Raw genomic sequence first — 26,556 nt, forward strand, 5'->3', positions numbered from 1 at the left:
TTTATCTGTAAGTGTGTTTTCCATTTATGGAAATTCTGACAAAAAGTCAAAATATTGCAAAAAGATTTTTGTCCACTAAGGTAGAAAGATTTGTGTTTTGTTAAAACCTAAATGCAATGTAACAGACAAATAAATCATGATGTACATCAAGCATGCGACTTTAATGTCTTTAATGTAATCAACTGAATCAACTAAGTCAAGAAGGGCCAGAGTAGGATCCATCTGCTGAGGAGACTCAGGTCCTTTGGAGTGTGCAGGACTCTCCTCAGGACTTTTTATGACTCTGTGGTGGCCTCTGCCATCCTTTATGCTGTGGTCTGCTGGAGGGGGGGAAGCTCTGACCGGGACAGGAGCAGACTCAATAGACTTATCAGGAGAGTGAGCTCTGTCCTGGACTGTCCTCTGGACCCCGTAGAGAAAGTGGGGGAGAGAAGGATGTTAGCTAAGCTGACATCCATCATGGACAACACCTCTCACCCCCTACATGACACTGTGGGGTCCCTGAGCAGCTCCTTCAGCAGCAGACTGACACACCCACGGTGTAGGAAGGAGAGGTACCGCAGGTCATTCACCCCGGCCGCTGTCAGACTCTACAACACCTGCACTACCTGATAATGTTGTAGTTTCTGTTCCTGTGTTTCATTTACTCCACACACTCTGGATATTTTTACTATCTGTATTTATATATTTTTTTCAGTTACAAGTACTTACTTTTTCATTATTATTTATGGTTACCTACTTTTGCTAAACTATTTTAATTACATAATCAACTTAATTTAATTTAACGTCACTCACTTACACTGCAATATTGTTTTTCTGTACCATTGCAACCGCACTTTACGAAATGTTTATTTTATGTCACTTACATTCAGCCATATCTTCTGGTCACTGTTTGCTGTTTGCTTGTTTTTGTGTTTACTTGTGACTTTGTTTGTTTTTGCTCTTATTGTAGAAAATGCTGCTGCTCTAACGAGGAAATTTCCCCGCTGTGGGATGAATAAAGTACAATCTAATCTAATCTAACTGAATGTCTCTTGTTGTCTTCTTCTCATTTTGTCCTTTTCTGCAATGTTGGCAACACAACGATCACAATATAAACAGTAGAAATATGCGTTCACATTACAATGTAATTTACGAATGTGCGCTTGTGTGTCTTTGATTGGTCATTGCAGCACTTTGCCGATTTGTGTTTCCGGTGTTACTGGTTCAACTTTTTTGCAAAACAATCCTGCATTTTTTTTGGCAGTATCCTATGTGTTGGCTGGACTGGCTTTATCAAAATGAATTAAAGGGCTGTGTTTTTTCATGCAAAGCCAAAGTCACTGCCTTAGTCCGATCTCAGTGTTCTCACAGAAGTAATGGAACAAAGAAATAAACAGATCACTCAAGACAAATAACTGCTATAAAAACAAGTTATGACACGGATAAGTGAGTGCTGATAAAATATACTCACGTGGAGTTCTTGTACTGAAGGAAACCAAATTCATCTCTTTGTCCATCTGGGCACAGCGACTGCATGATGGGAATAATGCCAGCCGAGGTGAGTGGGGATGCACTGTAAAAGGCTGGACACGAGGGAGAAATAATGGAGTAGGAGGGACAAAAAGAAAAGGCAAAACTCCAGAAAAAGGAAAAGAATGTAACAGAGGTATGCAGGTGGATGGCAAGGAAATATAGAGGATACAGAAGTAGAAAAAAAGGAGGACCAAACAGTACAATGAGGATGAAGCAGAGGGAGACATTCTGTGTTAGAAGGAAAGGAAAAAAGTTGACCGATGTCAGCCACCTTAAGGGCAGCACAGCAGCAAATGGCCAGAGAGGCTCCCATATGTCAATGCTGATCACACAGGCATTTTATCATTTTGTTGCACAAAAATGGCCCAGGATATTTTTCCACATCTGTCTATAAATGCTGGCTGGACACACTCTCAACTAGGTCAAAAAAGAAACTTAAACTCTTGCTTAAACTAAAACCCCAATGTTTTTACGGTTACTGCTGAAGCTTGTCTGTAAAGGTGTATCCGGTACATTCCTCGGTGAAACTAGTTTTGGTTGATATAAACACTAGAGTTGTGATGGTTGGAAAAGTGGAAAAACTACTAAAAACGGCTTTTTATAGTTTTATTTAGTTTTGGTCGACTTTGAATAAAGTGTATTTTACGATGCTAAAATGACTGTGTAATTAAATGGAGTCTGGTGGGTTTGGCGAGCACAATTTTGCGGATGTTTTTATGTTTAAAAAAGGATTTTACTCTTTAACAGTGGGTTAACCTCCTTAGAAATCCTTTCTATAATATTGTCAGCGGAAAAACAAGCACTTTTGTGAAGGTAAATACAAGCTGAACAATTGCCCTTTAACGCACATTGTAGCTTGTTTCGCCACTGCCGACTGCAGAGATCTTGCTCATACTAATACTGACAGAAGAATTGCCCAAACAGGTTTGTCAAAGTAACCATTTTATGCTATGTAGAACTATGCTTAATGTGCAATTATTTCTTAATTTATTTTTCAAATGTTCTCATTAGCCGGTACAATACAGAGCCCTGTTGTTAAAAGAGTGCATAATAATTAAACACCTAAAACTGTGTATCTGACAACCTCCAACAATTCGGGAGAATATGCAGAACAAAAGAACAAGGGTCTCAAGGGAGAGAAAACAAAGCCAGGTTGTCAATTTAGAAATTGATTAATTCTCAGGAGAAATTAAACTCTCCCATCTCATTATTTTAATTATGTGAGAATATCTGTTTAATGGACTTTGTTTGTTTTGGTTATTTTTGGACTTTTATTTACATCCCTTGTATATCGCTCTTTTTTAACATAGTAAAGTTAGTAAACTTCGGCAATTAAGTACAGTAAAAGAAGGCTCGTGAATTTGATCCTAGAATAGAAACTAAAACTGCCCTTATACTCCAGCAAACCTCAGAATGACTGAAGAGAGCATTAAAGTTAGAGACTGTCTTTAGTCAGTCCAAACCCAGATTTGGGTTTAGGCTTCCTACACAGTATTTCAAACATGGTTGAGTAACACAGAGGTGTTTTAGCAATAAAAAGGGTCTAAGTAATCAATTGCCAAGTTCAACACCATATACTGGTAAAGGGTCTGAGGGTTACTGGGAAATGTTAATTTGAAGTTGTTAATTTCAGTTCATTGACATCTGTCCTCTCTGACCAGCAAGCTGCGAATATACAGTACGTCACCAAGTCAAGATGTTAAACACGTCAGAATCAAGTTATAGAGGGACAGGGTTAAGCACAAAATCCACTGTATGGATAATACAGGAGAAATATTATTTCTTCTTCCTTGTTTCTCTCATGACATGCTACAGCATTCTGGATCAATTGGAGATTCTTAAGGGATTTTTTGGAGCAAAGTGATGATAAGTAATTATCCAGCCTTAAAGTAACAAATGCATGGACTAGTAAGGGCCCTCTGCTCATCTTTTGAGACACAATGTGCCATTTTTGCAAAAATACGCAGGTGAAAAAAGGCAGTTTGTTTTATTTGTGTATTCATGGTTCAATTCAGATCAAAGATCAATGCCATCCAGAGTACCTACAGGATATCCTTAGCTAACGAGCTGCAGAGATGTTTGTGGCCAAGTACAATAACTTCAGTTTTGTCTGAGTTTAACATCAGGAAATTAGAGTCATCCAGGACTCAGGCCCCTTCCCTACTTTTTACGGTCCTACTTCCAGCACCCTTGCTCGGAGCACACCCATTTCCTAGAACTCTGCTTTTATTTTGATTTCTACTACACACCTGTAAAGTTTTGTGACTGTATCTTTTACATTTACAAAATCTGGCCGCAGACAGACAACAGAAAGACAGAAATGTAATCCCCTAGCAAAATATTCCAAACCTCTTCTGTGGAAGTTCGGGCTACAGTAGGTGTCTGCAGGACTTTCATGATCAGGGTTAGGAGAACATATAGTTTATATGCATACAAACAGAGAAACACAACCACAAAACAGGATTAACACCCAGGTTAAGTGTTAACTAACAGATTAATTAATGTATCATGTCAGTCAGGATCAGGTGTGAGGATGAAATTTAGTGATAATAAAACTTACACACTGGTCCATCCAACACATTGAGAACATGCATCACGCACAGGAAACAAACAAACAGCCAGAAAGAGAGAAAGAAAGAACAGCAAAACAAAACAAAGGTGAAATAAAACAACCAAGACAAAGAGCATAAAAAAATTGGGTGCTACAATGGTGCACTGAGAACTAAAAAGAATAAAATCAACTCAAGGACAGCGTAACACATTAAAAGGTGAATAAAGGACACAAATCTTTCCCAACTACTTTGGCAAGATGGAACTGTATTGTTTGGTAGCTTGTTGCAGCAGCTCCTAATGTGTATGTGTTTTTTGTTAGTTTTTAGTCACTTTTTGGTCTTGAAGTGCATTTTTTTTTAATGGTCACTTAGAACATCTGTGTTGAAATGACTTTTGTCAATGTCAATTAAGAGATGGACAGGAGAGAGAGTACAGAGCGCTGGTGGATGACTTTGTGGAGTGTTTGGGTAAGAACCACCTGCTGCTGAATGTGGATAAGACAGGAGAGATAGTGATTAACTTCATGAGGAAGGGAATGGCTCCGTAGCCCCTTTGCATCCTGGGAAGAGACGTGGACATGGTTGAGGAGTATAGATGCCTGGGTGTCAACATCGACAGCAGGCTGAACCGGAAAACCAACAGCACTGCTGTTTACAAGAAGGGGATGAGCAGACTCTTTTTCCTGAGGAAGCTGAGATCCTTCAACTCGTGCAGTAGAATGTTTGAGATGTTCTACCAGTCTGTTGTGGCCAGCGCTCTGTTCTCCTCCACCATCTGCTGGGGCAGCAGCATCGGAGCCAGTGACACAAACAGACTGAACAAACTGATCAGGAAGGCTGGCTACATGATTGGCTGCAAACAGGAGACATTTGAAGCTGTGGTGGAAAGGAGGGCACTGAACAAACTGTTATCTATCATGGATAACCCCGACCCCCCTCTCCACCCCACACTGGTCCAACAGAGGAGCAGCTTCTCTAAGAAGCTCCAACAGCTTCATTGTCGCATGGACCGCTACAGGAAAGGAGTGTTAGATAAGACTTATAGACATCACAACTGCACAACGTGCAACTTGCACAATGTGTTCATTTACATCTTTTAAGTAATGTTAAGTAATTGTACATTTGTATTCCCAACTTGTATATATTTCAAATATTTGTTCTTGTATTGTATCCTATTTATTATTTCATGTACAGTATATTGCATCCAATTATTTCATGTAAATTCTAAATGTGTTCTGTGTATCTGATACGTTGCTGCTGTAAATCAATCAATTATCTATCAATATATCTATATGTTACAGTCAGAGGAATATCACATATTTAAAAAAGCAGCAGATTAGCAAAAGTATGCATTTTCCTATTTCAAATGCATGGCCATACTGCAGAACTACATAATCTCTTCATGAATGCAGTTAGATCTAGGCAAACTTGAATTAGCATTAGTGTTCACTTTCTATATTTAAAACACAATGAAAGATAACATGGAAGAAGGACAGAAGACATCATTCTAACACCAGTTTACCTGTGCAGTCCTACACCATCCATCCCGTCAACCCTCCCCTCCTTCTCCATCCAAACAGCTGCATGGATTTAATCTTTTTCTCATAACTTTCTTGTAACCATCAGTATTGGAGATACCTTGGAGATTCTGACCTTGAAATTCCTGTCTGTGTAGTATTTTGGAGCCCAGTGCAGAATGCATGGTTTACAGGTGAAATGAGAGGAACAAACAGTTGTGAGGTTTATTCAAATGAGGCAGTGGAAAGAGTGAGTGTCATGAAAGCAACCCTGCGAAAGATTAGCACGCAAAAGCAGAACCCAAAGAACGCCAGAGGCGAGGCAAATGTCAGGAAATTACAAACAGTACAAAAAGTAGGGTCTGTGGTGATTTGCAATAGCGATTTCCCATTCATTGAGTAAAAGGCCAAAATAGTTCTATCTCAATTACAGAAGACCGATCATCACCAAATCGTGTGCAAAGCCTCAGATTGGCATGTCAAACAATTTCAGGTTTTGTGATGATGGCATTTACTGCAGTAGAGATATTGCAATTGCAAATTTCCTATTTAAATGCATTGAGTTTTTTGCCAAAACGTGTCTATGTTCATTATAGCGCCCCCTAATGGCCGATTTTCACAAAATTTGGTACAGCGCTTTGGAGTGGGATGTCAATCATACCAAGTTTTGTTCTGATACCTTTTAATTTGGCTAAGATATGCTAAAGTTTGTGTTTTCTGGCTAGCTACAAAAATTTGTTTAGTCGTGAAATGCGCTAAGTCTAACATAGCAAAAATCTTTTGATAACTTTCGGTCAGGAGGACATAGAAGCGCCACCTAGTTGTACATATGTGTAATCTTGGGTATGTGCGGTCCAAGAATCATTTTAAGATTTTAAGATCATCTTTAAGAATCAATTTGAAGTTGCTCACATTAGTAAGTGGTGAATCCAAACCTGTGTCCCATAGGCCACGCCCACTTTGACAAATCAGGAAATTTGTTGTACTTGTAGCAATAAATCCCAATTTTTTACGCATAAAAATCTTCGCGGAAATAGGCATGGCCAATATTAGGAGATTGAAGAGAATTTAGGGAAAGCGTGGATATGTGTATTTTTAATGTGCAATGTACAATTTGGAAGTTATAAGGCCAAATGCATTTTTTCTGCTATAGCGACACCTAGTGTTGGAAGTAGCTGCATTCATTTGTCCCAGGTCCTTGCAGGGATCTGGACCAGTCCTGTCAACGGCAACCCCCTCACCATGTACGGTAGAATCAATTTTAGACAAATTAGGTTAATTAGGCATTAAAAATATAGACATTTTAATTTGTCACATATTTAAAATATCTCTACATTGTACAACTAAATACTTAACATAATATGACAAATAAGATGTACCTTTATGAAATTAACCTTTAATGTTCTGCCCGATTATTTTTTAACAATAATGAGAACATGATTATTTACCACTATTATTCATTGATTTAAGGGAATATATTTGTATTGCCTATCCGGGAACCATCACCTTATCATGGTGGAGAGGTTTGCGTGTCCCTATGAACCTGAGGGCTGTGCTGTCGGGAGCTTTGTGCTCCTGGTAGGGTCTCCCATGGCAATGTGGTCTCAGGTGAGGGGCCAGACAAAGAATGGTTCAAAACCCCGTATGAAGCACCAACAGGGAGATGGAGTGACCCTGGCTGGAGGAAGGTTGGGGCCCCCATCTGGAGCCAGACCCAGACGGAGGGCTCGTCAGCGAGCGCCTGGTGGCCGGGTTTGCCATGGAGCCCGGCCCTCTATGGTAGAGGCAGAGTTGGAGGATGATGGGGGATTGTCGTCAATTTCCCTGGTGGAAGTCGTTGAGGTAGTCAAACAACTCCAAAGTGGCAAAGCCCCAGGGATTGATGAGATCCGTCCAGAAATGCTGAAAGCTCTGGGTGTGGAGGGGCTGTCTTGTCTTCAACATTGCGTGGAGGTCTGGAACAGTGCCTAGGGAGTGGCAGACCGGGGTGGTGGTTCCCATCTTCACAAAGGGGGACCCGAGGGTGTGTGCCAATTACAGGGGTATCACGCTTCTCAGCCTCCCTGGTAAAGTCCACTCCAAGGTGCTGGAAAGGAGGGTTGTGCCGATAGTAAAACCTCGGTTTGAAGAGGAACAATGCGGATTCCGTTCTGGCCGTGGAACAACAGATCCAATCTTCACTCTCACAAAGATCCTGGATGGAGCCTGGGAATATGCTACATATGTTTTGTATATCTGGTGAAGGCGTATGATCGGGTCCCCTGGGAGATATAGTGGGAGGTGCTGCTGGAGTATTGGGTGAGAGGATCCCTTCTCAGGGCCATCTCTCTGTATGACCAAATTGAGAGCTGTGTCCGGGTTCTCTGCAGTAAGTCCGACTCGTTCCAGGTGAGGGTTGGCCTCCGCCAAGGCTGCGCTTTGTCACCAATCCTGTTTGTAATATTTATGGACAGGATGTTGAGGCGCATTTGGGGTGGGGAGGGGTTGCAGTTTGGTGGGCTAGGGATCTCATCGCTGCTTTTTGCAGATGATGTGGTCTTGATGGCATCATTGGCCTGTGACCTTCAGCACTCACTGGATCGGTTCGCAGCCAAGTGTGAAGTGGCTGGGATGAGTATCAGCACCTCTCTAAATCTTAGACCATGGTTCTCAGTAGGAAACCGATGGAGTGCCTTCTTCAGATAGGGAATGAGTTCTTACCCCAAGTTAAGGAGTTTAAATACCTTGGGGTCTTGTTCACAAGTGAGGGGACAATAGAGAGGGAGATCGGTTGGAGAATCAGCGCAGCGGGTGCAGTACTACATTCAATTTATCGCACTGTTGTGACGAAAAGAGAGCTGAGCCAGAAGGCAAAGCTCTCAATCTACCGGTCAATTTTTGTTCCTACCCTCACCTATGGTCATAAAGGCTGGGTCATGACCGAAAGACTGAGATCCGGGTACAAGAGGCCAAAGTGGGTTTCCTCAGGAGGGTGGCTGGCATCTCCCTTAGAGATAGGGTGAGAAGCTCAGTCACCCGGTAGAACCGCTGCTCCTTTGCGTCGAAAAGAGCCAGTTGAGTTGATTTGGGCATCTGGTAAGGATGCCCCCTGGGCCCCTCCCTTCCAGGCACATCCAGCTGGGAGGAGGCCTCGGGAAGACCCAGGACTAGGTAGAGGGATTATATCTCCAACCTGGTCTGGGAACACCTCGGGATCCCCCAGTCGGAGTTGGTTAATGTGGCTCGGGAAAGGGAAGTTTGGGGTCCCCTGCTGGAGCTGCTGCCCTCGTGACCCGATACCGCATAAGCGGACGGAGATGGAAGGATGAATGGATGGATGTATTTTTATTGCATTTTCACATTTAAAAAACAGAGCACTGCTTTCACTTTCATGCTGTGATAAATTCCCGTTAATGTTCACATTGTTGCATCAAAATAAGTCTGGCTGGACTATTTTGATATTTGGTTTTTAATTTACAGATTTGTATAGTTTTTCGTTTGTCCTTCTTTCTATAAAATGAAAAAAAATGAAAACCTTTTTAAATCAAAACACACGTGTGGTCTAGAATCTAGATATTTAAATTAACAGAAAATATCACAAATAAAAATACAAAAGCTTGAAAATACATATCCCATGAGACCTAACATTTGTGGCATCTTTCTTCCGGTTTATTGATGCAAAATCTTTGTGGTCTTTTAGTAAATGAGGGCAAGCACAATTTGAAATCATTTTAAAATACAGTACATTTTATATAATAAGACAATACTCCTGCTGTTTTCATCCATGTTTTACTATGTCTGCCTACCTTCCTTGACAGAAATTGCTGGCTTCTTCTGCCTCAGACCCAAGAGGATGAAGAAGAGGACCAGTGGGATGAAGATCTCAAATGCCAGCACCCACTGGAGAAGAAAAGGACACAATTAACATGACTGTTTGTGCTGCATTTCCAATCAAAAACCTGGCCAAAGCCTTTTATTATATAAAATGCCTGTCCCTTTTAACCGTGATAAATTAGCCTGAAGCTATTGCTTACCTGTTCAGAAGAAAATTAGCATCCTTTTACTCTAATTTGTCTCCATCTTTCAAATAAATCTCCAATATTTACCCAGGGTTTGTTATGTCTTTTGTCATGTAACTGTTAAAACACTGAGGTTTTTTAGGTTGGATATAAATCTCCATTGATCCTGTTTGTTTGTTTGAGGCTTCCATGGCTCTACTAACGTTACAGTTGTAGCACGCTGGGTTTACGTTTTAACAGGTAAATCTGGCAACCCGGCCTGGCTGTCAAACTGGGCAGTTGATACCAAAACACAGGCCAAACACAAACAGACATTTTGTCGCGGAACTGAAATTTCAAAAGGAGAAAATACTGGCTTTAGCATTGTTGTCAGAAAAAAATTGTATTTCTCCAAATCTCGGACAACAGAGATGGGAGGAGTTATATTTTGAATGTGCACAAAGTTGTAAACATGAGCAGAAATCTGATGAAACACATCTGAGCTATTACACAATACTATATATACGATACTGCAACGTTGGGCCACTATTGTGCTTCTCTAACCTCGGTGCATTTCTAAATGTAACTATAAATAATTCATTCAATGTTTCATAAAATGAACAAATAGTCTTTATTTTCCCGAAAAAAGTAAATACAGTAAGTGGGGAACAGAGGATGAGGGCCAAACATTACTGAGCCCTGGCACAAAGGTTAAAGGGTTAGAATTTATGTAAATCAGTGGTTCTTATTCTTTAGAATTTCAGTGGTCTTAGTTAATCCCTGGTCCCTACATCAGGGATCCCTGGACCTGTTCACCACAGTTCCAAATCTTCTGAGCTGTTGCTGACATATTCTACTGTCTCTTCGTGTGGTTCATTATGTTTGGCACATTGTCTGGGTCAGTTCTTATATCATAAGAAGTTAATAATGTAAATAATGTAAATGCTAAATGCCCTAAAACCTGTTGATACTACAACAATGCAAAGGCTCTTAACCCTACAGTTTTGCACATATCATGTGAGACTTGATTTCTCCATTTTTTTGCACAAAACTCTCCAGAAAGTGCCATTTAATGGTTTACTTTTCAAAAACAATTCCTGGGGGGGGGCATACCCCCAGACCCCCCTAGGGAGAGCCCCCCATACATAAAAAATCCCAATTTAAATCCAGAAGGATAATGATGCTAAAAGAGCCAAAGAAATTGCTTTGTACAGGGCTGGCCCCTGGGTTGGCCCCACCAAATCTCACTCCAAGTTTTTTGGAAAAGTCGGCAGCTCTGCCATATTGGCAAATAAGTTATAAGCTAACGTTACATGTGTTGTGGTATATTGTTGTTTGTGTTAAACTATTGTCCCACTGTAGAAGATTTGAGTGTTAAATGTTTGATCTTAACAAGTTGTACATGATTCAATGTGAGCTTTAGCTCAGCAAAATAGTGATCAGCTCATTGTCTGCCGGTGACGTTAACAGTAGCGTAATGTTAAAACGTATCCGCCGTTACTGCCTCCACCTGATGTACTATATAACCAATCTCTTCAGGGACAAACGAGAAATAGAGGTCCGTCATTTAGGGGTGACGATGGCCATCAGACCCCAGAACAAGGGTGGGCAATTAATTTTTACCGGGGGCCGCATGAGCAACCCGAGCACTGCTGGAGGGCCACATCAACAATATTTCAATTAAATTTTGCTCAATATTATTTTTGATATAACGTAAGATAAATATTAATAAAAATAATAATTTAATTTAACCTAACTTAACTTTATACAAAAGCAGATTGCTTTTGATGGTTTTATTTAAACTCTTAATCCTTAAATAATTATATTAGGCTATGTGAAATTAAAATAAGAAAACAAAAATCATTGAATCACTGCAATTTATTTTTAACTTGTTCACACTCCTCCCTTGCGTGCTCTTCATCAGACAGATTCCGGTATTTATCCTCGCGCTTCGTTGTGTAGTGGCGATTCAAATTATAATGTTTAAACACAGCAACCTGTGCACCACAAATTAAGAACACGGCTTTACCTTTAATTTCTGTAAAGAAATATTTGGCAATCCATGTCTTGTTGAAAACACGGCATTCGTCATCAACTTTTCTTTTTTTAGCGTGAGCGGACATCTCGGGGGGGAACCGGGCATCACTTGTCGCTGTGCACCTTCACTCACAGGTTACGCACGGACATACGTCCATAAATGACACTTTTCAAAATAAAAGCAGCACCGTTGTATTGCACGCACGACATAGATGTTTTTTTAAATTCATTTTGTAATTTGTGATTGCCGCTGTTCACCTTCCCTCACAACCACGAACGCGCATGCGTCCACATGGAAGTAATACAAATAACGGTTTTCAAAACAAAAGCAGCACCGTTGTATTGCACACTCGACAGATATTTTTTTCATTTATTTTGTAATTTATGATTAGCCTCACGCGGGCCGGACAGGGACGCACAAAGGGCCGGATGTGGCCCGCGGGCCGTAAGATGCCCAGGTCTGCCCTAGAAGGATCCCCCGGAGAGTCTGAAGTCCACCCTTATGTCCCTATCCCCATCAAACTAGCTACGGCCTGGGGAGAAGGAATATTACAATACATTTGTTTGTACTGTTTTCAGCTAATATGGGGCGGGTGACATGACGGCGGCGTCGCAATCGTCATCCTGGCTTGACACGGAGCAAAAAAAAACAAACACATTTATTTTTGTTAAAATATCAAAAACAAAGCAAGAATTATTAGACTGAAATGCTCTCCCTTGGTGAAATTAAAAATTGAACAGAAGACGAAGAGATGAAATGCGATCGTCATTTCCGGTAAGTGCACATGGCAGTGCGCGAAATTTACGCACTATGCAAGTCAGTACGTAGTGCACGAAGTGTACTGTCTATAAGTACACTAACGGAAGTGCGCGATTTGAGACATACCACTAGTCTCAGGGGGACATGAGGGAGGGAAGCGTGGTCATTCATAAATACTACTGGGTTTCTACTGATACAAAGCTTAATGCTAATCAGTATCCTTTTAACAGAAAATGTAGTCTGTGCACGTATACATTATAATGTTTAGTAAATGTCCCAAACACTGAAACAAAGATTGTGTAATTATAACTCTGGTTTTATAAGCACAGAAAGAGAAAAGCAAAATGCTTTGTTTTTAAGCTATGCTCGACAAAAGGCAGACAGACTTAATTAACAAAGGAGACACTAAAAGTGTGCTATCAATCATAGATAGCTAAAACGTTTTTGAAATGACTGCTAGCTTTGCTACGAGTTAGCAATCAAACACAACAAAGGCTGTCGGTTGAATGGCGTTGTGACCTAATGTAAGCAATCAAACAATCACAGATAGCTAAAACGTTTTTGAAATGATTTCCATCTTCTGTTATTGTTTGTAATGAGAAAAGTTTATGATTTCACAAATTTTAGTATGACAGTTATGTCGTAAACCGCAAAGAGCATGCGTAACTAATAGAGATGAGCCGGATACTCGGCTGAAACGAGTATCCGGTACGGATAAAGCACTTTTGCCGAGTACAAGTATACGAGTAATGCGAGTCAATATCTGTACTCGGATTGAATAAAAGTCTCCATTGACTGTTTCTCCGTTCTGTGATAGGCTAGTCACAGTGCTAGTCACAGCGCCCCTCCCCTACACTATTCTGTAATAGGCTAGTCCCAGCGCCCCTCCCTACACACAAAGATTCCTCCTGTTGTTGTGTCCGACCGGCTGTGCTCACACACACTCAGGACACGGAGAAGTGAACAGCTCTCTCCCTCAGGTCCGCCTGGCTTTTAACATTTAGGGTTTCTTCAGGCTTCAGGTTTGTTTTATACTTCGGTTTGAAGTAGTACCTAGTAACCAGGAGACTTCTGGTAACCGTGGGGTTTGTCACTTAGTAACCAGGAGACTTCTGGTAACTGTGGGGTTTGTCACTTAGTAACCAGGAGACTTCTGGTAACTGTGGGGTTTGTCACTTAGTAACCAGGAGACTTCTGGTAACTGTGGGGTTTGTTCAGACATAGTGCTTGTTAGAATGCGACTCGGGTTGCATCTCTGCCGTCAGAGTTTTTTTTTTTTTTTTTTAAACTGCCTGCTGGCTCTAACCAGTTTTTTGAGTGTCTGTGCTGTGCTGTGTTTTATAAAAAAATAAATAAAAGGCAGTTGCGGTATACATAAATAATATTACAAATTAAGATAAACACACACAAACACACGTTCCAACCCCCCGCCCCCCTCTCTCTCTTTGTTTCTCTCTCTATCTCTGTATCTCTTACTCACTCACAGACACACTCACACATACCTGGTGTGAAAATAAAAAAGAACCAAAAAACCATAAATTACCACACTGATCATAGAAAAATTAAAAGTTAAAAAAAGAAAGTTATATTATTGAGTATGAAAACTCTTGTTTATTACAATTTACTTAATAATTGCAACCACATTGTTGTATTTATTGTTGCAAAACTTGTTATCTACTGTATATAGTTTGTTTGTTACCATGACAGCACCATTGATCTGAAGCTCAATGCTGATGCTGTCATGGAAATAGTTTTCTAATCAGCAATAAATATAACAATTTCTGATCAACCCATATCAATTGCATGCTTAAAATAACATACCGGTTAAACCCCCGCCCATTTCAAGACAACCCGACCCACTTCCGGGTTAAATCTGCCCACTTCCGGGTTATGCCCCGCCCAGTCCGAGTACAGATACGGATACAGATAATTCATGTGGTAAACAGATACAGATACAGATACAGATAATGCTGTACTCGCTCATCCCTAGTAACTAACATCTGCACTCGACCAGAGCCGGTCTGACTTGCCTCTTTCGAGTATGACACGTTATGCCATTAACCGTAAATATGAGCATGCGCGATTTAAATCTGCACTCGACTCACATTGGGGAGTGACACCGACAACCAGTTTGTTTGTGGTTGTTGCCATGGTGAATTGTAGTATCATGGCTCCATTGATGCTGCCTTTTCATAGTGGTGGTGCACATGCTGAACTCTGAGTGAACCTACTCTGAGTTTATTGAACTGACTCATATCATCTGTTCTGGAACCGAAACTCCAAGTACGTCTCACTGCAGCCCGTGGGATCACATCAAGCCCCGCCCCCCAAATTTAATTTAATTTAGCCCTCAAAAGTAGAATGGCGTGTTGTATTTGTATTGTTGAAGTTAAATTTAACAGGGCACCACACAGGCTCATAGGTTTTACTGCCTCGTTATCTTCTTCAATAAATGTTCTGCTATAATGTGGAAGTTTAGCCTATGTTACGACATGACATTTGGAGAGAGAGAGAGAGAGAGAAAGATAGAGAGAGAGAGAGATTATCACCTTGATAACATTGTTATTGCTGTGTTTCTTGAATAGCTGGTAGATGTGCAGCTTGTTTAATATTACTTGTGCAGCCACATGTTGATATTCAGGTTGTATTAGGGCAATTTGCTAGCAACGTGCAATTGCCAGTAAACAGACTAGCCTGTAGAGCCACATGCTTAGCTAAAGGTGTATTTCACTGTTTTCTCCGTTATGGATATGCCTGCTGTAGAAGATGTGGCTTATTCTCAGTTTGTGTTACTGTGTAATATGTTAAATTTATGTTAATTATTACAGAGAAATTAATGTAATTCTTAGTATTGTTTCTTGTTATATGCTGGTGGCTATAACATTTAGTTTTGGCAAATAATGTTCATAGTAAGTAAGATGCTTATTAATGTGCATTATTATTTGCTTATATTTTAGAACAACATACAACTTTCTTAACATGGAACGTCAAATACAACTTCATAGTTAACTTCATGTTCGAGTTGTAAATAAATCTTCCTGGATCAGCCAGTTTTCAATAGTTCTGACAAGCTTATTGCCTATATTTTTGTAATATAATAAACACTGTTACACTTTTTGAAACAATTTCTGTTTGTGTAGGTTTATCAGTGCATTCTGAACATATTGGACACACAAACAGGTAACATTGTAGTGTGGTTTGTTAGGACTACTTCACATGATCGTAATCTTCTGACAAAGGTGGTCAAAACTGCGTCTAAAATCATCGGCGTTCCACTTGAACCATTGCAACATATTTACTGGAAACGTAGTACTAAGAAGGCACGTAGTATTATGCAGGATTCTAATCATCCTGCACACAACCTCTTCTCCCACCTTCCATCAGGGAGACGGTTGCAGAGTATCCCAACGCGCACATCACGTTTTAGGGATAGTTTTTATCCTCAGGTAATCAGGTTGTTGAATGATAGCGCAGCAGGAAGGAGGGCTGGGGTCTGTATTTAGTTACTTAGCCACTGTTTATTGTGGTGGTTAAATGGTTTTATGTTTTTAAACTATATTATTGTTATTGATTGTTACTGTTGACTGGTGCTGAGAGAGTGCAATAGGGCATACTGTATTTCATTTCTGTGGTACTTGTACTAAAGTGCATATGACAATAAATTTTGAACTTGAAATACTGCAATAATACCCAAAACGTGATAATATTGGTCACTATAACTGTGTGGTTAAATTATCATCCTTTTACATCCGTACTTTGCGGGAAAACCTTTTACAGTGCTCGTTGTTCATTTTGTGACTTTCAATTTTATAAAAGACTATTTTTTCAGTCATATTTCATCATTAAACTTTTCTTTAACTTTTTTACTTTCTACTCCAACACCATCATCAAGTTTGCTGAAGACACTGCTGCTAGTCTCACCAACAACCTACTCAGCAAGACTAAAGAGTGTATAGTGGACTTTGGGAAAAACAGAGAAGAAACTATGCCCCTCTAAATATCAACAGGTCCTCAGTAGGACTGTTGGAACGAATTCCGAAAGTCGAATATAATTAAAATAGTAAGAAAAATCAATACTATTTGAATGCAGAAATTGGTTAACGTTGGCTAATCTCCCGCTTCTTTCCTTGGCCTAACCGCATGTGAAACCAAAATGTTTCATGTCAGATGAACGAGTGAGAAACATTGTGAGGTCTTCAGATCAAGAAGCTAATGTACCGAGAAATGTTAGTTAAGGCGGAGAGGAGGCGGCTGTGGCTGGAAATCGGAAGGATGGGAAGTTTTAACATGACTTTAAAATCGACATCCACCAGGAGCTTAGCTGGGAGTTTCATGGAGACAGCTAAAGTTTATGTTGACGTTAGGTGCTCTACAGCTGTCAGAGTTAGCTCTGACTTTTTTTTTATTTGATCAGAGATTTTTTTTTGTCTGAAAATATACATAAATGTGAATCCAACATATAAGATACATTTCCAGTTCAGGTTCAAATAACTTTATTTAACCCAAAAAGGGCAATTTAGTTTTTAACAGTGTACAGGCCCCAAAAACATTTAAACATAAACAGACAGGAGAATGTCAGATATAACACAAAAGGCTGGGCAATGAGTGTACAGTTCAATTGAAGACGCTGAAGTTGGCTTCCGATTCGCAGCTTCCGATTCGTGGGTTAAGGGGAAATTTAGTCGAATATAATTAAAATAGTAAGAAAAATCAATACTATTTGAATGCAGAAATTGGTTAACGTTGGCTAATCTCCCGCTTCTTTCCTTGGCCTAACCGCATGTGAAACCAAAATGTTTTTGTCATGTCATGTCAGATGAACGAGTGAGAAACATTGTGAGGTCTTCAGATCAAGAAGCTAATGTACCGAGAAATGTTAGTTAAGGCGGAGAGGAGGCGGCTGTGGCTGGAAATCGGAAGGATGGGAAGTTTTAACATGACTTTAAAATCGACATCCACCAGGAGCTTAGCTGGGAGTTTCATGGAGACAGCTAAAGTTTATGTTGACGTTAGGTGCTCTACAGCTGTCAGTTAGCTCTGACTTCATATAGTACCTTTTAACAGCTGTATTCTCAGTAACGTCACAATCTGCAAGAAACAGGTTTCTTGTAAATCCCTAGATGCTGTTAGCATCTTGGCTAACACTATTGTTACTTAGTTTATGACAAATTGTTTCGGATGTGCTTTCTAACAGGATGTCATTGTGCTAACCGAGCATGGTTAGCCTTTACAACAGTGAAATTAAATCAAAAATCAACAGCTCTGTTCCTCAGTGGAGCGGGTGGTTTCAAGTAGCTTATCTTGGTGTCTTGGAGTCTTGCATTGCCAGATATTTAAATAAACATATGGAAGAACACAACTTCTTATTGCTAAGGCCGACGGGTCAAAATTTATTATTTATTAATAATGTTATAACATTAATTTATAACAATAACTTATTTCCCACCAATAAATTGCTGTTAAACGACAAAATGGGAAAATGGAAGGCTATATTACAATAACGCACAGTTATTTTTCTGACAAAGGCAGTTGCAAACTGTTCGTCCCGGTGTTGGAATCCTCTACAGTGAAATAAAGTCCTACTTTACACTGTTTAACATTAGCTGTCAAAATTTTAACCGTTTTTAATCCAGCTACTAGCTAAGAGTAGACTAAAGTTACTGCTACCAAGTGTAGTGTAAACTAGCGTCACATGCAGGTATGCTTCTGCTGCCTGTAATGCCTGCTATTCGGTCCAGTAGATATCGGTCATTTAGGCGTTATTATGGAACCTACGCAGACAAGGGACCTGCCCTTCAATTGTATTCACACGCTATTGGCCAGGCATTGATGTGCCCAACCCTTCTACTGAGTAAGGTCTGCCCCCTCCACACATACATTCCAGGACAGGAGAAAAAAATGCTCTGGGTTGTTGTTTGTTAAGTACATAATTCCATATGTGTTCATTCATAGTTTTGATGCCTTCAGTGAGGATCTACAATGTAAATAGTCATGAAAATAAAGAAAACGCATTGAATGAGAAGGTGTGTCCAAACTTTTCGCCTGTACTGTATGATCATTCCACGTGCATATCGACGACCACATGATGACGACTGACCGCAGTCACCCTCTGGGTTTACCGTAACATTACACCTACAGCAACTGCTTTCCCTAATTTACCTGGAGCTTGCATACCGTAAACCACAAACCGTCTGTTTCTTATTGCTAACGTTATATTAGCTACAATAGCTGACATTAGCTAACTTTAGCGCTTGTTTTAGCGGAGGTAGACACAGGTAGACTTGGGCATGGATGTGTTCACACTTATCACACAAACTGGACTTTGGGTTAAACTTTTGGGATCCAGGCCCAGGTCCCTGATGTTAAATCCCCCTTACTGCCTTATATTACATTATCTTCTTATATTTTAAATTGTTACCTGTGTTTTTCATAAGCTACATACAAAGGTATTTCTGCCATAAATTGGTGCATAAAAGTGTATCAGAATACAGCAATTAAACCCCCACTTTAATTTGTCCTCCCCCAAAGGCCCATTCAGAGCTAGAAAAAAAAATACATATATATATATCTATATCTATATAGATATAGATATGTGTGTGTGTGTGGTACAGTATACTACAATAAATTAGACTACCCCACTGTGATAAACCAAACACTTGATTACGACAACACACGCTGAGCTTACAGTGTAGCCTATAGGCCTTTTTCAAATTTAAGCAAACAAACAGACTGGAATTTACACAACTGTTGTTTAGCCACAAACAACAACCTGTTTGACAGTAGTGTGAGGTAGCCTGTATAGAGAACAAGCATCTGCATCCCAGCATCACCCCGGCAGTAAACCTGCGTGGACATTATCATCACGCTCCATGAAGCTAACTGCAGTGTTATTCTAACGCATGATGTTTAGACGCATTCGCAGATAGAGACAGGTGCTGGTAGAATTAGCCCAAATAAAGTCTGCTGGAAATGGAGCAGCGGTGCAGGCTTGACCGACGCCCGTCTGCTCTTCAAAGACACGAACAACCATATACAGCTGCTCTGTCCCTTTTTATATAATTTCATAGACTAATGTGAACAAAAGTGTTGTCTCACCGGACCCCTCCTTTTCAGTGAGATGTTCTTCCACAGCAGGAGATGGAGCTGGTGCAGGAATCCCATTGTGCCTCCCACTTCTGCTTCAGTATGTCATTAAATTGACCAAACTAGCATAACGTGGCGGTGGCCTAGGTCTAGATTTAAATCACCGGGGAAATTCTGTCCCGTTGCAGGCATCCCGTCCGAGCCTGTAATGGTGCTGAAATGGGTCGGGCTGGCTAATAATATTAAGCTAACGTTAACGTTACTCAGTTAGTTGACGAATGCCTATTTGCCAGTGACTGGCAGAAAAAGTCGTTACGGAACTGTTTTGTTCCGTCTGTCATCCTCTATGTGTCAGTGGTGCTCCGGGTAGCTTCTCCTACGGAATCCGTTAAGTTTAGCAGTGCAATGGTCTGGGTTGGAGCAGGAAACCAGTGGACACAGCCTGATATTAAGCTAGCCCGAGTAATGAAAACGTACATTTCCGGCCTGGCCTTTAAAAACAAAATCCCTCTGAATTTTCCAACCGCGATTGATAACATTGATTACCGCATATTTCACACCAGCGTCCCTATACCCAGAGTGACACTGCCCAGGATTTCTGAGTTATGTGTGGGTCAATTACGTATAGGGAATTTCAATAGGCCAATTTTAAATACAATAAGAACATATATGGCATTTGTTCAATATGTGTATATAAATTCTTATTGAAATTTTGAATTCAGTGTTTTTTTTTTTATTTGATCAGAGATTTTTTTTTGTCTGAAAATATACATAAATGTGAATCCAACATATAAGATACATTTCCAGTTTAGGTTCAAATAACTTTATTTAACCCAAAAAGGGCAATTTAGTTTTTAACAGTCTACAGGCCCCAAAAACATTTAAACATAAACAGACAGGAGAATGTCAGATATAACACAAAAGGCTGGGCAATGAGTGTACAGTTCAATTGAAGACGCTGAAGTTGGCTTCCGATTCGCAGCTTCCGATTCGTGGGTTAAGGGGAAATTTAAGGTAAATTTAAAGCTGAAGTTAGCTTCCGATTCACAGCGTCCGATTCAGCAGTTCAGCAGTTCTTACATGGCCAGCATACTCACCAGACATGTCACCTATTGAGCATGTTTGGGATGCTCTGGATCGGCATACAACATGTGACAGGTCCTGCCAATATCCAGCAACTTTGCACAGCCATCAAAGACGAGTGGACCAACATTCCCCAGTCCACAATTAACAACCTGATCAACTCTATGCGAAAGAGATGTGTTGTTGGTCCACTATATTTGAGAGAAATAGGCCTTTTGTGTACAGAGAAAAAGTCTTAGATCTTTGAGTTCAGCTCATGAAAAATGGGGTCAAAAACATATGTGGTACATTTATAATACTGGTCAGTGTAACTTACATTGCTGAGTGACTGATTCTCTGAACCTCTTATTGTATTAAAAGCGTCTTTAAGGTAAATTGTTAATTTTAATTATTATTAATTATTTGTTTTCACAATCTGAAACTTTTTAAGAGTACTTAGCCTCTGTTGGATAATTTAGTCTAGATTTGACAAGTCTAGGTATAGTGGTTTTGGATCTGGACTTGGTCGTATGTGGTCTACATATGAAGAAGAGCAGGGTAATCTCCCTTTATTGCATTTTCAAAAATAGAATAAAGTTTTCACAAATCTGAAACTGTGTTTTTAAGACTCTTTAGCCTCTCTGGGATAATTTAGTCCAGATTTAGTAGAGTTTTGGATCTGGACCTGGTCTAATCAGAATTAGAATCAGAATAAGAAATACTTTATTGATCCCTGAAGGGAAACTTTGTGTTGCAGTTGCACAAAAAGTATAAATATCAGAGCAGAAATATAAATAAAGAAATATAAGGAGTGTGGATATGTACGGTATTTACATAGTTAAAGGAATGTTATTATACAGTATTTACATAATTAACATAATTAAGGAGTTGCAATGGTGAAAAGTAATAATAATAATAATAATAATAATAATAATAATAATAATAGTAGTTGAGTGTTACACACATTTCAGGCCAGTGTTATTGCACAAAACAGATAATATTGTCCAGTTTTAACCTCTCTAGATAGATAGATAGATAGATAGATAGATAGATAGATAGATAGATGTTTATTGATCCCAAGAAAAATGGGAAATTCCTGTGTTACAGCAGCAAAATCAGTCACAAAGCACAAAATATAAATATAAATGAAATACTAGGAAAAATATACATACATACAATATACATTAAATAATAATACGAATAATTAAAAAGAACAAATATTTGAATATGTACAGGATGGGGGAACAAAAATGTGCAACTGCTTAAATAATATGCTAAAATGTGCTAAAATGTAAATGTAAATAAACCAAATGTGCAGGTTGCATTAGTGCAGTAGTGTGGTGTCCAAAAGTCTCATCTAGCACCCAGAGATGACGTGTTAAAAAGTGTTATTGCTTGGTGTATGAATGATGAATGTCTGTGTGTCAGACACTTAGAGCGAGGAGTTGTAAAGTTTGATGGCCACAGGCAGGAATGACTTCCTGTGGCGCTCTGTGGTGCATTTTGGGAGAATGAGTCTATCACTGAAAGGGCTCCTGTGATTTAGCAGCAAGCCATGGAGTGGGTGGGAGACATTGTCCAAGATGGCATGTAGTTTGGACAGCGTCCTCCTCTCTGACACCACCGGCAGAGAGTCCACCCCCACAACGTCACTGGCCTTGCACATCAGTTTGTTGAGTCTGTTGGCGTCTGCTACCCTCAGCCTGCTGCCAATGTTATGTTATGTTAATGCTGCTAATATGGTCTATAGCTCAAAATTATGTGAAATTAACGTTGTCTACGTGTTGTATATGCATTGTTTGTCTGTGTGTTATCCACATGTGAAAAATCATTGTGTTGTCTATATGTGTTGTTTACGTGTTCACAAAAATCACGTGTATTTGAACTGTTTGACTTTCCCTACAGGCGCAGACACATGGAGTGAAGTTTTGTTCCGCCCGCACGTATACAATGAGTGGACTGTGTCACGGATAACCTTCCAAAGGTGACTGTCGTGTGACTCTAACGTGTGGATAAAAAACACGGTCACCAGTGTACATGTAGTTGATAAGTACACCGCCACACGTAGGCGTCGTCACCTGACATAAAGCAGCACAGGTCTGACTCAATTTCCCTTGTGTTTACACTTACTTGGCCAATAAAGCAGTTTCTGATAAAAATCCGAAATAGAAGTTCTTTGTTCATTAAGTATCTTTGCAGATAACTGCAATTAACAACATTCTGATTCGAGTCAAAGGCACCACAATCTCACTGTGTGGGCTGGCACTCTGTTCGTTAGCTAAATGGCAATAACCTCAGTAAAGCTATTAAGACCAGCCAGTAAGTAAGACAGTTGATGAGTGTTGTTGATTTTGTTTATATCAAGTTGCTATTTTATTTAAGATTGTTGTTTGGACGGCTGACCTAAGGTTGCTAATGCTGGCAGCATCTGTCTCTTATTGCCAGAGACATTCCAAACAAACATTCAGTGTTCATTCATCAATTTAAATACTATTTTATTAGCATGGTATACATTATATAGTCACACAGAAGCACCAGGAAGTGTGTAAAAGAACACTAACAAAATCTTAATGATGAGAATACATGTACTGTAATCTGGTGATCAATAAAGTTAGGGGAAAAGTCACTCTGACGACATACATACAGTGGTGTGAAAAAGTGTTTGCCCCCTTCCTCATTTCCTGTTCCTTTGCATGTTTGTCACACTTAAGTGTTTCGGAACATCAAACCAATTAAAACAATAGTCAAGGACAACACAAGTAAACACAAAATGCAATTTGTAAATGAAGTTGTTTATTATTAAAGGTGAAAAAAAAATCCAAACCATCATGGCCCTGTGTGAAAAAGTGATTGCCCCCATTGTTAAAACATACTATAACTGTGGTTGTCCACACCGGAGTTCAATTTCTCTAGCCACACCCAGGCCTGATTATTGCCACACCTGTTCACAATCAAGGCATCACTTAAATAGGAGCTGCTTGACACAGTAAGGTCCACCAGAAGATCCTTAAAAGCTACACATCATGCCGAGACCCAAAGAAATTCAGGAACAATTGAGAAAGAAAGTAATTGAGATCTATCAGTCTGGAAAGGGTTATAAAGCCATTTCCAAAGCTTTGGGAATCCAGCGAACCACAGTGAGAACCATTATCCACAAATGGCGAAGACATGGAACAGTGGTGAACCTTCCCAGGAGTGGCCGGCCGCCCAAAATTACCCCAAGAGCACAGCGACGACTCATCCAAGAGGTCACAAAAGACCCCACAACAACGTCCAAAGAACTGCAGGCCTCACTTGCCTCAGTTAAGGTCAGCGTTCATGCCTCCACCATCAGGAAAAGACTGGGAAAAAAATGGCCTGCATGGCAGAGTTCCAAGGAAAAAACCACTGCTGAGCAAAAAGAACATCAAAGCTCGTCTCAATTTCTCCACAACACATCTTGATGATCCCCAAGACTTTTGGGACAACATTCTGTGGACCGATGAGACAAAAGTGGAACTCTTTGGAAGGTGTGTGTCCAAGTATATCTGGCGTAGAAGGAACACTGCATTTCATAAAAAGAACATTATACCAACAGTAAAATATGGTGGTGGTAGTGTGATGGTCTGGGGCTGTTTTGCTGCTTCAGGACCTGGAAGACTTGCCGTGATAAAAGGAACTATGCATTCTGCTGTCTACCAAGAGATCCTGAAGGAGAATGTCCGACCATCTGTTCGTCTACTCAAGCTGAAACGAACTTGGGTTCTGCAGCAGGACAATGATCCTAAACACACCAGCAAGTCCACCTCCGAATGGCTGAAGAAAAACAAAATGAAGACTTTGGAGTGGCCTAGCCAAAGTCCTGACCTGAATCCTATTGAGATGTTGTGGTATGACCTTAAAAAGGCCGTTAATGCTCGAAAACCCTCTAATGTAACTGAATTAGGACAATTCTGCAAAGATGAGTGGGCCAAAATTCCTCCAGGATGCTGTAAAAGCCTCATTGCACGTTATCGCAAACGCTTGGTTGCAGTTGTTGCTGCTAAGGGTGGCCCAACCAGTTATTAGGTTTAGGGGGCAATCACTTTTTCACACAGGGCCATGATGGTTTGGATTTTTTTTCACCTTTAAAAATAAACACCTTCATTTACAAATTGCATTTTGTGTTTACTTGTGTTGTCCTTAAATATTGTTTAAATTGGTTTGATGTTCCGAAACAATTAAGTGTGACAAACATGCAAAGGAACAGGAAATGAGGAAGGGGGCAAACACTTTTTCACACCACTGTAGTTCAGTCGTCTTTAGATAGTGAAGACGTATGTTTCACATGTTTGTTAGGCAACATACTCAGTTTAGATGGTATCCTTTGAACGACACAATCCAATCGCTATAGCATGTATCATTTGCCCCTGTGGTAAACAGTCTCGAACCACCATAAGTTCTTTACTAGTCAACATAGACACACAAACACACAAAACGGTCTCGGCCACCGTACACTCGTTCCTAAGCAACATAGAACACACAGAGAAGGTAAATTGGAAAAAAGTTTGTCTAACATTTTTAATATTTACGGCAGAGAGGCTAGAACGTTTGGTAATATAGCCAATTTGTGGCTAAATTATTAGAAGCAAAATATTTTTTTCTTGTTCTGGGCACCAAAGAGTAAGCCCCCTAAAAAAGTTGCCAGATCAGATGAGGAGACATTGGAAAAGGTAGTAGCAGAGACGGTGGAGTAGACACCAAGGGAGACAGTAGGAGGGACATTGGAAGAGAGCATACATGAGATATTAGAAGAGAGCAATAGGAGACATTGGAAGAGAGCATACATGAGACAGTGGAAGAGAGCATACAGGAGATATTAGAAGAGAGCATTCAGGAGACATTGGATAAGATCACACAGGAGACAGTGGGAGAGTCAGTGGACAGGACAGCGAGGACGATAGCTTTAAGTGGAGCAGCCATGTATAGGTGTACTTTCAAAAATGACTGGTCAACCAAATTACCATTTACCACCAAGGGCACTGCCAGCTCCTTTTACTGGTGCTCTATTTGCAGAAACGACAATTCATGTGCCCATCAAGGTATGTCTGATGTCAACAGGCATGTTAAAAGCAAAGGGTATCAGCCCAAATAACAGGCACTTAAGTCAGCAAGTGGAATGGCAAAGTTGTATGCTTCAGCTTCTGTTGGTGGCACACAAGAGACCAATGTAAGTACATGGTACATATGAAAACCAAAAGACAAGTGGTAATGTTGTCATTTATCAAATTCACCAATTGATCTAATTTCTATTTGTCCTGGTTAATTATGAACAATGGGTAAAATTGAATTTCAAGAAAAAAGCACTGCGACTACTATTAGGATGGCTCCTCCCCAAACGCATGTAATCTCACTCCAAACTTTTGATAAAAATTAACAACCCTGCTGATGGCTTTGCATGTATCCTTCCCTCCCGCTGCAGCATGTGCTCTGCTAGCCACATGTTTAGCAAAAAACCCAGTTTTTATGAATCAACCCTCATTGGTCACTTCTTGAAAATGGCGACATGTTTTACAAAATACAACATCCCTTGCAGTGCTGTACTCTATCCATAGGAATGTTTCACACCACTGGGCAGAAAAACTCCTAGCTTTGCCTGCTATAGTGGTGACTGGGAATGAACAGAGTTTGGGCTGGGCAGCAAGTTCATCCAAAGCGGACAAGTCTGATGGGGCTTGTTTGTCCTCTTAGGACTGGGCCAAGCCTAGCCTGCAACAAAAGGACACTATCGTAAGATATAGATCATTGATATTCATTTAGTGGCATTTTAAAATATTTAAATTGGCCTTTCTGAGTGGTTCATACCTAACCTGCCTCCACCCTCCTATGTACTTCCACTAAATTTTTAATTTCCTTCAGTACCATGTCTGGGTTTGCGGTATATTCGGGGGTTTCTCAAATCTTTACCGGTCCAATCAGCGAACAGAGGGAGTTGCTGAGAACGATGATGTTGATGTTGAGTTTGAGTTGTAGTTCCATAATGGCGGCGGAGACAGATGCGAGCGAAGCCATTTGGTCCGTTGTGGCAACGCTGC

General features: G+C 40.2%; 1 protein-coding gene across 6 annotated transcripts in view; it reads right to left on the bottom strand.

Annotated features, from left to right (window-relative positions):
- The window catches only part of abca2 (ATP-binding cassette, sub-family A (ABC1), member 2), a gene marked incomplete at its 3' end in the record, with an annotated part of 152,895 nt that extends 132,923 nt beyond the window's left edge, over positions 1 to 19,972 (bottom strand). For 2 of the 6 annotated variants that reach the window (XM_032507553.1, XM_032507548.1), the window contains 4 exon segments: positions 1,454 to 1,565; positions 4,076 to 4,078; positions 9,370 to 9,463; positions 19,454 to 19,971. In XM_032507553.1, coding sequence (XP_032363444.1) covers positions 1,454 to 1,499 — 46 coding nt within the window. 6 annotated transcript variants of the gene reach the window in all.
- Positions 19,973 to 26,556: the final 6,584 nt, after the last annotated feature.

This window comes from Etheostoma spectabile, unplaced genomic scaffold, assembly GCF_008692095.1.
Source record: "Etheostoma spectabile isolate EspeVRDwgs_2016 unplaced genomic scaffold, UIUC_Espe_1.0 scaffold00003242, whole genome shotgun sequence".
NCBI classification, from domain to species: Eukaryota; Metazoa; Chordata; class Actinopteri; order Perciformes; family Percidae; genus Etheostoma; species Etheostoma spectabile.